This window comes from Sylvia atricapilla, chromosome 3, assembly GCF_009819655.1.
Source record: "Sylvia atricapilla isolate bSylAtr1 chromosome 3, bSylAtr1.pri, whole genome shotgun sequence".
Lineage (NCBI taxonomy): Eukaryota > Metazoa > Chordata > Aves > Passeriformes > Sylviidae > Sylvia > Sylvia atricapilla.
In genome coordinates this window covers 78,562,738-78,575,473 of record NC_089142.1, presented here as the reverse complement: position 1 = coordinate 78,575,473, position 12,736 = coordinate 78,562,738, and the positions used below count along the sequence as shown (strand labels likewise).

General features: G+C 38.0%; 1 protein-coding gene across 2 annotated transcripts in view; it reads right to left on the bottom strand.

Annotated features, from left to right (window-relative positions):
• Positions 1-12,736, bottom strand: part of HEATR5B (HEAT repeat containing 5B) — a 56,876-nt gene that overhangs the window by 32,535 nt on the left and 11,605 nt on the right. For both annotated transcript variants that reach the window (XM_066315921.1, XM_066315922.1), the window contains 10 exons: positions 12,096-12,346; positions 11,532-11,643; positions 10,163-10,315; positions 9,772-9,871; positions 9,283-9,392; positions 7,987-8,150; positions 5,463-5,638; positions 4,156-4,261; positions 2,498-2,688; positions 792-951 (listed from right to left, as the gene is read on the bottom strand). In XM_066315921.1, the coding sequence (XP_066172018.1) occupies positions 792-951; positions 2,498-2,688; positions 4,156-4,261; positions 5,463-5,638; positions 7,987-8,150; positions 9,283-9,392; positions 9,772-9,871; positions 10,163-10,315; positions 11,532-11,643; positions 12,096-12,346 (1,523 nt within the window). The remainder of the gene's footprint in view (positions 1-791; positions 952-2,497; positions 2,689-4,155; positions 4,262-5,462; positions 5,639-7,986; positions 8,151-9,282; positions 9,393-9,771; positions 9,872-10,162; positions 10,316-11,531; positions 11,644-12,095; positions 12,347-12,736) is intronic.

Genomic DNA, 12,736 nt, shown 5'->3' with positions numbered 1-12,736 from the left:
AGAGTAAAGACATTTTCTCCCAATTTTCCAGTATTTTCAACTTAAGAAGTGTTCTGAAGTGCACAGTGTCTATCCACATTCAGCATCTCCAAAAGCACTACTCTTTCACCCGTGTTTAGTCGCTGTTCTACTATACCAGCAAACTTTAGCAGTCAAGTCATCCTCTTGTGAGACTTCACACATCTACAGTCCACAGTAGATAGAAACCTCTCCCTGTCTTAGACTTGGGTCCTACTGAATCCCTTTTTGTCCCCCAAGTGCAATTCAGCTTGCAATAGATTTCTGTGTTCGTAACATAACCCTGCAAAGATGATGTCCTGTACATGTTTCACATACACAGGAATTACTCAACAAAGAAAACTGCTGCTCATCACCTGAGACTCCAATGATCACATGTCAGTCATCAGCTGGCCATTAAAAGCTTCCTTTCAGGTAGCTAAGGCAATACCAACATATGTTGCTTTAAAGGCAGTTTGGAATATGCCCACAGTGCATCGCTCTGGCACAGCTGACAAGCAGACACATCCTTCTGAATTAATCTGATCACTTCCAACTGCCTCTCTAAATAACTACGAAGGTACATTTTAATTTCATCTACATTTAACTACATCTTTGAGATTCTGTACTCTGGGAGTCTGTAAGAAAAAACTCACTTTCTTCACGCTTCCTGGCACTTGCAATACATGTTCCATGTGACAACGTCTACTAAAGAATATCTGCACAGGTAGTTTAATCTTTAATCTTCATCTTAAACTTTCAAGAAATTTTGTGCTGATTGCTTTTTTTTTTACCTGGACTTCAGGAGAGGTTCCATCTTGTGCCAAAGCCAGGAGAATACTGACACTAGTTTTCAAATGCTGTCCAGAACCTATGCCACCAACATACCGATGGAGACAACCCAGAGCCAAGGAATGGCCTGTTCTTGATACAACGTCTCGAGCAGATTTTAACCTGTCAGCGTTTAAATATAAAGAAATCATGTCATTCAGACAATTTGTTATGCACAATCTTTGAAGCACCAGAACAGTGCAAAACACTAATAAAATTTTGCAGGCCATCTTACAAAATCTTGAGAAGCCTAAACAACAGCAGAAAAAATGTACTTACTCTATATTGCTATTAATCCACATTACATATAAAACAAGAAGTAAAAAAGGTATTTTAATAATTTTTTTCTGGCCAGAACTTGACCTTCTAGATAAAGAAGAATTTTGAGGTATTTAGAAAAAGAATCCAGATTTTACAAGTGTTTCATAGCAGATTAATTTAATAATCACTCCAAAACCACTGCAGTGAAAAGGCATGAAGAATAAAGAAATGACAACACATACTGAGAAATGACAAAGAAATCCACAGCTACATCTTCCACTGCAAATCTAGTTTTTCATATATTTGCTTTCTTCTATAGCTGATTTTTATGACTTTTCCAACAGAGCCTTTTTTTTTTTAATAGAAAGCCTTTTATAATGAAACTAAAACAGAATGAGTAGCATTTTGAATAATCTAACATCAACTTATTGAGTATTTTCCACAATACTTTCTGAATGCACGTCACATACATCACTTGGCAATTAGAAGTCTTTTTGGTGGATGAGGAAGAGAGATAAAAGAACAGATTTCCTAATAAGGACAAAGAAACTTTTTTTCTCCTAGTTGACTGTATATGAGAGACATGCATGCTCTTGGCCATCAAAAACAAAGCAAATGCACATCTCAAAAATAAAAAAATTATGTGACTGTCAACGGAATGACAACCATTAATGACTTACCAGTTAATCTAGATAAGAAACCAAGGAAAGCACCAGTAACAGAAATTCAAGGAAAGACAGCAAGGATGATGTACTTTATTACAAGATGAAAGGGTGAGAAAAATTTAATTACTCAGGTGCAAGAGAGTTTGACTGAAGCTATGTGCATGCACCTGGCCCAGCAAAAAACGTGGGCTGCAGCCGTGAGGCAGCTGCATTCTGATTCACAAATACACTGATGGCCTTAAATTTAAGCAAGAAATTGGGAAACATACTATTTTGTTGCTTCTACCAGACATCCTTCTAAAGACCCAAGATAAACAACAGAACATGAAAAAAATACAGGCCAGTAAATCAGTTCAATCAATGTGTAAAGATGTTTCAGTGAAACAGAACCACAGAACATGTCATATTACAGACATACTTTATGTAAGCTGTGCTTATCTATCTGAAACAGCTTAGTCACCTTCATGTAACTCATCAAAAGCTGTTCACCAGTATCATTTCACATCCCTGAGTGAAACACAAGCTGAATGTTTTACAATTCAGCTTCTATTTCTCACATGAAATAAGTCCAGAAGAGAAGAATCTGTTTGAAGGTTTCTTAGATCTACATAACAACAGAGCTCAAGCATGAAAGAAGAGAATACTGAATATGGGATTTAGAAGAGGAATCTTCCAAACTACATTAAATTATAAACTACATAAAACTGCAATTTTATTTCATTTTCTGAATAAAATCAACTTACTTATCAAAACTGTACTGAGCCATTCTAGCAATGAAAGAAGCTTCTCCAACCACTTGAGCCATTCTGCCAAGAGCTTCACCTGCTGCACATCTCAAAATCGGGTTAGGATTATCAAGGGCACCCATTACAAGCGTCAAAGCAGATTTGCGGACTTCTTCTGGTCCTAATGTGCTTTTATTCTCAGCTAAACCCTACATTAAAACAAAACAAAACAAAACAAAACAAAAAAAAAAAAAAAAAAAAAAAAACCAAAAAAAAAAAAAAACCACACAAAAAACAAAACACCAATTACCAACATGCCAACGTAGGAGAGAGAAAGAAAATACATTTGAGACCATCAAGCGAACACTACGCACTTTTTGCTTTTGTTTAATTTTGTGGTCATTTATCCTAAAACACATCAGCTGAAAACATTTAAAACTCAAAATCAACAACATCCTGGGTCTCATGTTTGCCAGTACTCTACCTATTTCATATACAGGAACACCTGATGCACCAGTCGTTTTTATTTATCGAATGCATTACCTACATGCACCCTAGTCCTACCAAATCTCATCTAGATTTACACAGGACGCCTCAGGAAAAAAAAAAAAAAAAAAAAAAAAAAAAAAAGAAGGTTAAAATATCTAACAGCAAATTTCTAACAGGAAAACCACAGACCAGTTACATTACATTTCTACAAGAATTCTTTAAATTGAAGAACTTATAGATACATGAAAGTATTTTCTCTTTATAATCACATCCTTCCAAACATTTATACAGCCTCTTATTTGAACACTCTACAAAACAACAACATTACACAGTGCTTCTGCAGTTTCTTTTACTCTGGGATAAATAACTAAACACATTTAAAGTAAAAACACTGCATGTACTATAGAGTAAGAAGTCAAAGGCTCTCCCTTAGACTGTAATTTTCTGAAGTCCTCATTTCAGCTCAATTTTGACAATTTTTTGACCACTTGGACATGGATGGGTGCTTCCAGAAATCTGTCTCAGAATCTACATTTCAAGTTGTAGCAATGTAGATCATGCTTTTAAGAACAATGCAAAGAACTGAGGTGCTGTTTTTCCAATGTATTTTGCCAATCAACCAAAGACATGGAGTCCCAGTAATAGCTTAAACTGGGCAGCCATTATTTGTGACTCGCTGTCTTACTTTCTGACATGATAGCATCAGGTTGCATTTCCAAGTCTAGCGAGCACACAGCAGTACCTGCTGTCAGTGGGATGGGGCATAAGCACCTAGAATTCTGTGCAATAAGGCAACCAAAATGTAAACCCAAAGCTATTTGTGTATTCAATTACACAAGCTACATCTGCACAATACTCTGTGGCTTGAGGGGGTTTCTGAGTATATACGACAAAGTATTTAAATCCATGAGTCCAGTGCAAGTAAAACCACAGGAAGGAAGATGAAAAGACAGTCTGAATACTACAGAATGCTGACGACTGCAGAATGCTGACTACACGAGCCTCATCTGTTCTCTGTACTGATACATGAAGACAAGAGCTCAAGCTAATATCTGGGAAAAAATTCAATTCTGGAATTTCCTAATTTTTGAATTCTTGAGTAACTTTAGTAACATTCTTCTAACAGCCCTTTGTACTGAACACAAACTGATCAACTTGGGCTTTCATTACAAGTTTACAAGTCCTACCTTCAAGGCACTAAGAACAGCAGTAAAGATATTAAGCTGCACAGCTTGCTGGCGAACACCTTTAGCCTGCTTGACACATTCAGCAAAGTGATCCAACATCTGTAACCTAAAACAAAAGAAAGAACATAATTGAAGTGATAGCCTTTCAAAGCACAGCTGGTAAAAACCACATACAACAAAAGGGCCTTTTAAGTTCAGTAACAGAACTTATGCTTCAGGGACTGTAGAAGATACTTGCTATAAGTTATAACAGCGGAGTTACTCTGAACATTCCTTTGCTGGTTCTTCTAGTTAATCCACAAATATTTACTACTCCTTTGAAGAAAATACCACCAAGAGGAAGTGAATCTTCAGGTGCATTTGGCTTTGTAACTAGAAAGCTATGGGGACCACAGTGGAAAAATGCTGTCTCTTTCCATCACCATTTAAAATGGTGTTACCCTTCATATTTTTTTTAATGTTTCTATTGTTTTTCGCCTTTAACCTCCATTCCTGCCCCCACTCCTCCCCAGGAAACATTACTGGGAGGAGGAACATTCCCTAGAAGATACCAAAACCAGGAGTGTAATGAATAATCTGCATTCTTAATTAATTACTCAGCAGTTCCCAAGCTACATCTTTTGACAGCTAACAACAGGTACTGACCAAGGTGAATTACTGCAAGCTGGAGTTAAGTCTATCCTATACTTACTACAAAATGAGGCCGACTGCTACAAAAAAACTGCTCCCATAAGGTCTGCACTGGAAGACAATTTTACTCTAAAATGCTTCTTAGAACTGCTTTCACTCTCTGCTCAGGCACAAATTGCCTAAACTGAGTAACAAAATCAGTCCTGACAACTCATAACTCTGCAGAGGTAATGTGAAACACAAAGGAAAATACATTGAATTCCATTTCCTCTTTTTCACTGAGCATACAATTCCTTGCTGACTATAAATCAAATGGCCTTACTTGTGGAAGCCAAATGAAATTCAGTGGAGGCCTCTGTTGTTTTCAAGGCTGATTTGAAGTTAATTGCAATGGGTACTTTTGCAGGAAATTTTGCTTGCAGAGATATTACTACTGCTAAATGCAGTATGAAAAGAGAAGAATCTAGTCTGCATCTCTGAACACTAATCTTTAAAAGAGATAAAACTGAGGATATCACTTTTTTTCTAAAGTGACTACACATATTCTGGAATACTAAGACACAATGGACATCAAATACTAAAGTCTGAATTTAGAGACAGATGATACCAAATGTAACAGTACCCAGAGAAACAAAGCATTCATTAGGTTCTGAAATCGAACACTGATGTAAACTGACCTGTGTTTGTAGGAGACATGAGGAAAAACCACACCAAAGAGAGCCACAGATGCATCAATGACAGATACTCCTAAAGGAAGGGGACCAGGCACAGCTTCACCAGCAGGGATGCGCAAATAAATAGAAGAGGGATCGTGTTCCAGAGCACCACTTCCGGACGCACTGTTTGGCTGAAGCTGCAAAATGCCACACGACATGAATACCTCTGAATATACACATAAGATTTGGAACTAGAGATAACCAAAACACATATTCAGTAGTTAAAACAACAGAAGAGCTTACAAACACCTGAATACAGATGCAGTATCCCCACGCATACACACTAGCATTCACAGGGTCAGCTGAATTCTGAAGGGTCAAAACCATTACCAGCTAGATAAATGCGCGAACTATCACTTCTGGTATTAAGAGATGAAAATTAAGAGAAAATCAGATTAATTCTAGTACTAATAGTAGCTTCTGAATCATTGAATGTGAAGTGCCATTTCAGAAAGAGGGTTATTGATTCACTCTCTGAGCAGACTTACAATACAGTGTATTAAATAATCAGTTTGGCTGCAATAATGCCCTACACAAAAAGAATTAGAAACAGAACTAAAAGTATTAACTCTGCTATCACCAAGAAAATACTTGCTAACCATCATTCTTTCACGAAACACTATTAAACAATCATCTATTTTCTCTGAAGGAAATTCTATATTCCTATAAATTATTTAATCATGAAACAAAATTAGATTCCAGTAGGTCTGTATTCTCCTTAGAAGCCCAGAAAACACAGCAAGATTTGTTGACATCTCTGTATCCTTAAAAAATAAAACATGACTAAGCACAAAAGAATCACAGAATGATGGAAAGTTACGGGTTGGAATGGATATTAAAGATCATCTAGTCCTAACACTCCCCTGCCATGAGCAGGGACATTTTCCACTAGAACAGGCAGCTCAAGGCCTTATCCAACCTGGCCTTGAACACTGACAGGGTTGGGGCATCCAAAACTTCCCACTGCAATCATTCCAGTGTCTCACCACTGTCACAGTGTAAAATTTCTTCCTAATATCTAAGCAAACTTCTCCGTTTCGATTTGTGCCTGTTACTTCTTGTGCCATCACTACAATTCTGGATGAATAGTCCCCCTCCAGTATCCCTGTAGGCCCCCTTCAGGTACTGGAGGGTTGCTCTGATGTCTCTGTGCAACCTCCTTTTCTCCAGGACAAACAGCCCCAACTCTCTCAGCCCATCTTCACAGGGGGGATGCTCCAGTCCTCTTATCAACTTTGTGGCCCTCGTCTGGACTTGCTCCAACAGTTCAATGTCCGTCTTTATGGTGGGGACACAAGAGCAGAACCACGTCCTTCACCAAAAGCTTTTGATGCAGCCCAGGATTCCACTGGCTTTCTGGGCTGTGAGCACACACTGCCAGAGTCCTGTGACAGACTACAGACCTCCACTTACCAAGAGCACCACTGGTTTACAGACAGGAAGGGAGAAAATTAAAAAGGGGGCAGGAGGGAGTGAAAAAGCCATGTGGATCAAAGACTGCACTGGAAGTCTACTATGTCCTCCACAATAAACAAACGAAGTTTGTAAAACTCTTTTTTGCTTTGACATGTTGATCTTGGCTCAGAAACAGCTTCTCACAGCCTTGGTATCAGTCTTGGCTCTTGGATCTGCTCATTCACACCTTCTGAGAAACCCTCCTATTATTATTAGATGGCTGTTGCAGAAGAGGCGTTTTCAGCCAACAACATTGTGTCAATGCTTTCAAATGAAATGTACGATTTACTACACCTGAAAAACCAGTTAAATCTTGTTCTGCTATAACAGCATTTGCAATATTGATATTTTGACAGCACTTTTATTATAAAACATGTTAAGTGGAACCTAGGTTTCTCCTAGTTAAAAAAAAATCTATGTGAGAACTTCTAGGCTGTAGCCCTGGTTTTGCACTTGAGATGCTTTGGTTTTCTGAAATTCTTTTCCCAGAAATTTTTCTGTAAACAAGAAACATGTCTTTGTAACTATGACTTTGTTTTCATCCCTTTTCCTAGAAGGGACTACTTCTTGATGTCCCTCTGGTCTGACCAATATAATTGAAAAGGTTTGTCTTTGTTTCACCAATCAAATCAGTCTGTGTAGAACAGTATAAAAAAGAAACACATGCCAAAAATAAAATGAGAAATTTTCAGCCTTCTGAAGTCAGAGGCTGTCGTTGTGGTATACAACATGTCACTAGGCTGGGAAGACTGGAGGATGGGAAGAGATATTGAGTTAGGATTTTTTTATTTTTTTTTTTAAAGAAACGAGGCTGGTTCACCAAGCACAATCCTATGAGTAGCATTATGCAATTTATATCTTGGCTCTATGAGGTTTTTAATCAGAACAGTACCCTCTAGATGGAAGCCGTTACATCTAACAAAGCTCTGAAATAAGACTGAAAACAAGGTATGAAGCTCCAGTTTTAGAAGGCTTCCCCACACACACATCACACAGACAGGATAATTCATTCTTCTAGCCTTCTTGTTACCTGATCTTCAATTGACTTATGATCTGTTTCCTGCAGCCAAGAGCCGAGCAGAACGCTATCATCATAATGACAAAGAGACCTTAGGAGTGATGTGGTTGTATTGGCAGAGTTGTCTGTCAAAGTAAATTCTGCTACCAGCTCTCGAAGAAGTGCATTAAATGATCCTAAAAAGACAGATATTAAAAAGAATCATCGCTGCTTCTTAGCCAAAACATTTCAGCTAGTGATCAGAAGTTATAAATGTACCATTACTTCAGTTTTAGAGGTAGCTAACAGAGAAGTAAACCTGACAATACTACAGTTGAGAGCAAGGCTTCAAATGGAACTGCAGGCTCCCAATTCCCAAAACATTGGTACTCAAATACCTAAATAATGGGTAAGGTTGGAAACCGCTGGAGGTCATCTAGTCCCATCTTCTGCTCAAGGAGGGTCCACTAGAGCACATCACTCAGAATTGTGTCCTACTCTAAACAACAGATTGGGCCATCTTTGCAGGATGACAATCCAGATGTAGAAAAAAACCTGCTCATCCACATGATCAGGTAAACATAGTGAATTAGCAAAAAACTGAAAGAAACCCAAAAAGTTAATCTGTCAGACCATGTGACAGTGCTTGGCAATTTACTAATAGCAGACCTGTGTAATAGATCTGTCCTGGTTTAGGTCAAATTTGGGAGGAAACCTCTGAATGGGGTTCCTCTGGGGAGCAAACCCAAACGGCCCCAGCCCCAGCTGGTCCGGGGAAAAAAAGAATTTCTTCTTCCCTGCTCACCCTCAGAACCACTCTTAAAGGTACAGAACACAACCTACAGCACACACAGAACAGACGATTGGTGATACAGAGGCATCATAGTCAATCCAGGACAAATCAGGTTTAAAAAGGAGAACAACCAAACCAACCAAACAATAAAACCCAAATGTAACCAAAACAAAACCTTCACTGTGACATTTGTTTTTCAGTTATACTAAGAAATAAAGTTCTCTACCTTTTAAGTAGCAATTACTTAAAAAAAATCATTATTTGATATCAGACCATGACCTCCATACCTCTCAATCCTATAAAGGGGACCACAACTACTATACTGCAAGTGTTACTCAATGAATGCTGAATACTTTGCCATACTCATACTCTGTAATTATACTGTCAAGATGACAAACAGAAGATGAGAAATATAGTACAAAATTCTTGGAGATTCCTAGAACTCTATTTTGACACTTACAGCTGCTTCAAAGATTAGCACCACAAGCACTAAGTAGAATTTTTACTTTAACAAAAATTGTTAAAAATTTATGTACCTTCATATGTCTTCGGAGGCAATAAAGCCAATATATCATAAAGTCTTAAACGAACCATAGCTGCACTGGCTTTGAGATGAGCTCCATGGGCTTTAATTACTGATGGAATGCTACAGAATTAAAAATGAAAAGGAGAAACTAGAAATGTTGCAGTTACAGAAAAGAGTATTTTCAGACTTCTTTTCACAGGATATTACTTCAGGCAAGGCAAGAAAACACTATTCAGAGAACTACTCTGAACAACATTACTCAATTAACAATACATTTTCAGAAGTAATTGTACAGAGAAAACTTTTATTAAAAACCCAACAAACCCACAACACATACTGCCACAGATCAGTAACATGCACCTCCTCAGAAGTCCTATTTTAATTACAGGTGGGGCAGGGAAAGGGGCAGACACCAAACCACAAAACCCAACTCCTAATTAGTTCTAGTATTTTAAGACCAGGAAAAGACAAAAGTGAAGACCAGAAGCTGCTTACTTACTGTGACATCATTGTCATGGCACATTCTATGGGTGTCATCAGTTTCCTGATCACATCCTCGGTAAGGAGCTCAGGGCAGTGAGCAACAAAGCTTCTCATAGCTAATAACAAAACAGTTTGAATTAAACTTCCACTGAAACAAACAAATATAAGACATAAACAAGATACAAATTCTGAGAATAGCAAAAGAGGAACAATTAAAAATGTTTATTCAGAGATTGTGTGATTTGTTCATAAAATTGTATGTCAAAACCAGTACATACTGATGAAAATCTGACACATTTTACTCATTTGCAATGAAAGAGGGGAAGTTACATGAGTCCTCTCTACAACACTTGGGATCACTTTTTGCTTTACTGTGCAGGTATAATCTCAAAGTCTGAATTTCTTACCACACAGAGCTCCAGCACGGCCTTCCAGTGTTACTTGCCAGGTGAAAGAATCTCCTCTTGCCTTCTCTGCTTCCAGCTCCTTCAGAGAACGTGGAAATACATTTCGCCACAGCAGCAACATCTTAGGCAGATGATACCGGACAACAGAAGGACCTATGTAAAAAAATAAAGTGACAGTATAATAAAAATGTGCACTTTAGTGTGAAAAATCTGCTGTGAAGGCTTCTGCTCTTCAAACTATTTTTGTCTTATTTCACTTCTTTTTCCTTTTTGCCCTACTTGGAACAATGAAAATTAAATGAAATTCTTTCTCATTCCTAGGTTTAAAGTGTGGCACATAAGTACTATAAATCCCATCTGCTTTTGGGTATTTGTTCTGAAATAGGATATAGACTACCCTACCTACTGTCATGTCATACAGAACCATGGTCAACTGTCTTCTCACTACCTTTTTATTCTGACTTCTAATCTTTTTATACTAATTTTGAAGGCAGGTTCTTTTGCCTACTCTAGCCTGTCAATAAAATAAGTAGAAAAATAACTGATAGTTATTGATTATGTAAACTAGTTTAACAGTTATCTTTCTTTTGAAACTTCTGAAAAAGATCCAGTGCAAGTACATGAAAAATATATTGGAGGACAACCACAATAGGAAACACTGTTAGAAAAACATGATGATTAACTGGTAAGAGACAATTTAGAGAAACAAGATGAAATGCAAATGGTAATTTATGAGAGATCAGAATACTGCAAAATGCATCAGAACTTTATCATATTTTCCAGTATAAAAGAAACTGAAAAGAATAAAAGAAACAGAAGAGAACGCCACTGCTGCAAAATTCAAGAGTATACTTACAACCTCTCAAAATGCAGCCTGTGATACTTCTGTAATGGCAGATACAAACATGAGGCTGGCTTTTTTAAAAGAAAACTGAAGGGCTTTTAAACTGACAACACTTCTACTCAGTGCTGCTGCCTATCTAGAGACACACATGCAACTTGTTGGAATGCTCACTGGGTTTCATTTACTGTCCATTTCTTCTGCATCACAGTATTAAGGAAGGAAGAGTACAAGCACTTTTGCCTTTTCAGAGAATGACTAAAGATTTGGTTTCTAAAAACAGAACAGATTTTTTTTTTCAGGTATGATGCCTTCTACCATACTTCAGTTTAGATAAGAACTAATATTTCACCTCTCCCCAGCACAATGCTGCTGAAATAAGTGCATTAACACTCTGCTTCCCCTGTATAAATATTCTTGTTCTGGATAACAAGCCCATTATTTGTAAAGACCATTTGCCAGAGTAGATAAACAGAAGCACTGGACAAGCTTTAAAATAGAAAGAAAAATCAAACCATTCTTACTAACCTAAAGTCATAAGTGCTCCCAGTAAAAGCCATCCAGCCTGAGTGCGCTGCAAGGAGAGCCTGCTGTTCTGTGCAGCAGTTCGTAACAGATCCTCAGCAATACTGACCACCATCTGCACCAACAGCAACACACAGGAGGGTTTAAAAACATACATGAAGCCACCACAAGCTACTTCTACTTGTTCACCCCCACAGACTAAAGATATTCTCAAATAGTTTGAATTGACCTGGAATGAAAGGAATGAATGCAGGTCACGTTTCACTGATGATTAGTGTTTTTCATATGATAACACAGCCAGTAATATTATCTTCAGCAATTATTTCAGCAATTTTTCAATATTTCAATTTCTCTTCAGCAAATTTGAAAGAGAAAGAGAGGGAAAAAGCTATTAAATATTGCAGCTGAGATTCTAAAAGCATGTGCTCTGGCCACTACTCTCACACAAGGCACAAGCTCAATTTCAACAATGGTTTAACTCATTAGCATGCTACCCATTTTGCACAGCTATTACTTGTAGATAAAAAAGCGTCTTTTAATACACTTACAGATGAAACACTGTCTCACCTTTCCTTTGGCATGAGGAATGCCCAGAGGACACTGATGTACACCACCTAACAAAGCAGCCATTGCAAAACTGTAGCCACTAACAGCTTCAGGGGAAGTCTTCAGATTGTTGAGTCTCTCTGCACATCTGTCTAAAAATGGGGTCAGCTGAAAGGGCAATGCCACAGCTACACACCGCAAGCACCAGGCAGCAGCCAGCCGAGCGGCCATGCTGGGATGGAGAAGAACTGAAGTCACTGTCTCCAACAGACCTACAGAAAGGAGAGTTTGCTGTCTTTACCTTATGATGCACTTTTTAACATACACATGCTTTTTAATATAGATAGACAAGTGAACTGAATCAATACTAGACAGCCAATGTGAGAGTTAAGAAAGTCAGAATTTCAAGTACTTTAATTTGCTGACTTTACCTTTTAATTTTCAGGTGGTAGTTGTTACAAGCATTATGCTGCTCCCCATTAGGTTTTGTCAGCAAAGGTGGAGCTGTCTGACTCCTCCACAGCACTGACTCCTACTACTTAAACACTAAAAAGAGGCAGCAGTGCTTTTGTAAAAGAGCACAGGCACTGGACCAGACAATTCTCATACCATTTTAGATTGTCAATAAGAAAGCAACAGTAACACTGATCTGTGGGTTCGTT